Below are 3,306 nucleotides of genomic sequence, written 5' to 3'. Positions count from 1 at the left end.
GGGGGGGGGGGGGGCAAATATCGTACCAGGATTCTTTGATACGTAGGTGTCGCGTGATATTGCTTTCTATGAAAGCAAGCGATTCAAGGATAAGTATCCCAGAATATCGTTATTGGTATTCTTAAATTAATGTTGCCCTCTATTTCATGGCATTGAACGTTGCGTAGGAATGTTGATTATCGAAGATGGTATCGCGTCGATGCGCTGTCACGTTTCTTATCGATCATTCGATCGCGAGGGATTGAGATACGATGATGCCGATGCTGCATACTGGTTTGATGGATGCTAATGTTAATGAACGAAGCATGGACACTTTTGCCTGGCTTTTTCGCATAGCGTGCCGCAGATGAGTAGCAGTGCCAATATCATCGCGTAGGGAAGCAGTGAAACGAAGCGGTTCTACTGTGTAGTTACTTTTTCTCTTAAGATAGAAATCGGGCTGCCTTTGTACGTTCATAATAGATCGCCGTGGATAGCTCCATAAATCATAATGCCCGCTGCCGGGAATAAAGAGGAAGTAAAAAGGCTGCGTGTCGCGACGTGGGAAGGGAGTTTGAATAAATAAATAAAAAAAAAACTCTAAAAAGAACTATAAGTAGTATACCTTTGAAATTGTCAGAAAGTGGACTTATAACTTGAAGATATTGAAAGGCACGTTAAGAGGGGCCTACCAGTAGGTAGAGACGCAATGTATTTTAGTACCAAGTGGCACTTAGTGGACCCCACCAGTCATCCAATGTGCTATTACACTAATGATCGACATCCATTAACTTCTTTTAAAAAATACGAAACATGCAAATGCGACGGGTGTGGACTAAGGTGAAGAGAAAAAAAAATTCATAAGCATATGCAAATAACGCGGATCGTTTAAGTGACATGGCGGTTTGAGGATCACTTTGGACGTAGACAGAAGTTTCGGGGATAAGCTGATCCATAAATACAAATACCTCTTTGGCGATTAGACATACCTGGCTCCTCGTTTGGCCATGCCATTAACCGGAACCGGCCGGGAAAGCCAAATACCAAAATAAGTAATTCTTAGGCATTGACCGCCATGTGGCGTACTGTACAGTCCGAACCGGGACTTTGTTGCGACAGCTCTTGTTAAAAGGGAGTCTAACTTAGAAGCATAATATACGACTGGTATATAAATACGCGTGCTTACGCGCAGTGGTAAAATACGTATTGCCATTAGTACACGTGGCTTGACGCTATAAGAGAAACTAATATAAATCTTACCTTAGCTGTAGTGAATCTCTTCGAGAAAGGCTCTGCCATAATAGGTAGACATCACTTCCCATCAGAACGTTCTCCGTTTCCGGTTGTTATCGCGGCGATGCGGACGAGTTAAACGTGTTACCTTCGTGTCTGAAACTTCTCATTTGAATGTTACGATGCCGTAAATGTTCTGGTTGCTTTCTTTCATTGATCCTCCTTTTTCTTTCTTTCTCTGTCGGAATCGACACGGGGTCGTATAGTTTATGCCAACCATTAAAATACCTCAGCTGCCTCGAATAATGCTCGGTGACACAGTTCACGTTTATAATGTTGGCTCTTCCTTTTTAGTGTACGTCCAAGTAAAATATAGATTACTGTTTGCATCGAGGACTCGTATAAACAAGAATGAATAGATACGAAGTAAGATGATTTACGAGCATACTTTTTATAACGTCACTCCCTCCTTGAGTATTTACGAAACACGAGGACCTTCCGGTGCGTCTCTGTCAGTGCAAAGTTTTAAATATTCCTTTCGGTACGTTACGTCATTATTCTGGATTCTCAGCTGTTTCACGTAAACGAGAGTAAATATTCATTGCACAGTTTAATATCAGCACTATATCAACTTCACAGTTATCCTATTTCCACCACCATTCACTCAACGCATCCTCTGTATAATATTCACCGAAAATATCTGTCACGCATTTGCGTATGTCCACAAGGCGAAACAATGAACACCCATCGTGAATCACTGCGCGTACCGATCGAACTAAGAAACTGGAATGCCAGTGCCGATCGAGTACGTCGACTAGACTAACCACGGAGAAAGTACAATGCCGACTGAACACATTCGTCTAGGTCGTGTTTGCGGGACAGTGGTTGGTATGGCGAGTAGCACGACTGCACCTTCAATGACGGTCATTAACGTGCCGTACACACTGAGCAACACGTGGCATTACGTTTGGGAAGTGAACGTCCGCAGCCGGTGACGTATAGAACGGATCATCAGGGACGAGACTATAAATCGTCCATAAGCATCCAAGCGAGTAGAATGCTGGTGCCTGGGAGCACGAGAGGTCATAGACAGAATAGCCCTGAGTCCTACCGAGCAAAGACCCAAACGGGCAAGAGACCGGATGTTCGGTTTGAAAATCACAAGAACCGATAGCATCAAAGATATCGAAAGTCGTACGATACGCGTCACGTTATCCACGTCACGTGAACCGAGCTAGAGATCGAAAGGGTCTTCTAGGCAGAAGCACGTCCCGCACGTCAGTCGCCATAGCAACACTGTTGATCACACGGTGCACGCACAAAAGAGGCAAATGCAAGCCAGGCACCACTTGAAACACCAAGAACTGTACCAGGGGATGGTCACGTGTGCGCAGGGCTAAAAATTGTTTGGTAGGGTTGACGGATCGTCACTCCGGTCGGTGCTAGTGGGTGCCGAAGAGGATTGTAAAAGGGCCCATTACCGTCCCGTGACGATACGCCGTACGGGAATCGCTAATGGCCAATGGGCAATGGCACGGATAACGGCGGAGAGAGGAAGCGTGGAGAACGGGTCAGAGGAGAGTGGCAGAGGTAGAGAGTTTGGCAGAGGCCGCTCGGGCACCTGGGCGACACTGCCTCTTCACCTCCAGCCACTCTCATGTGTCTACATACGGACTCTACCTCGTGCGTGCCTCTCCTTGGTATCTCTTAGCTGGTACCGTATATACCCCTATGCACTAGCGATGCCTGATCCTCTCCTGCGTGCAGACTCGTACGTGTGCACGATGTACGCTGTGTGGTTGATGGTTGCGCTGTTGCGGCGGCCGATGCCCAGTCTCCAGTCTGGCTGCAGCTGCGAACCGGTTATATACTTTCATCTGGCAGCCTTAGCACGGTCCCTAAAAGAGAATCCAATCGCTATAGGTATAGAGGGACGTGGAGAGAGCGAGGAGAGAGACCGGGAGGGCGAGACATCAAGCGAGAGAGCCACTACGAGAGCAACGAGGAAACTCTGTGAGGACCCTGTGTTAATGCCTGCATAAAGGCACACTTATCTATAGGCACGAGAACCACGTTGCGAAGAAAGGATGTGCC

At 46.7% G+C, this 3,306-nt stretch overlaps 1 protein-coding gene across 2 annotated transcripts in view; it reads right to left on the bottom strand.

Moving 5' to 3' along the window:
- The window catches only part of LOC107272961 (tensin-1), a 132,771-nt gene extending 130,380 nt beyond the window's left edge, over positions 1 to 2,391 (bottom strand). Inside the window, exon 1 of one of the 2 annotated variants that reach the window (XM_025090241.1) lies at positions 1,240 to 2,391. In XM_025090241.1, coding sequence (XP_024946009.1) covers positions 1,240 to 1,278 — 39 coding nt within the window. In that variant the 5' untranslated portion in view covers positions 1,279 to 2,391. The remainder of the gene's footprint in view (positions 1 to 1,239) is intronic. The other variant, XM_025090245.1, reaches the window with a different exon arrangement.
- Between the last annotated feature and the right edge of the window lie 915 nt (positions 2,392 to 3,306).

This window comes from Cephus cinctus, unplaced genomic scaffold (genome assembly GCF_000341935.2).
Source record: "Cephus cinctus unplaced genomic scaffold, Ccin1 Ccin1_scaffold1333, whole genome shotgun sequence".
NCBI classification, from domain to species: Eukaryota; Metazoa; Arthropoda; class Insecta; order Hymenoptera; family Cephidae; genus Cephus; species Cephus cinctus.
This window is presented reverse-complemented; position numbering and strand designations above follow the sequence as displayed.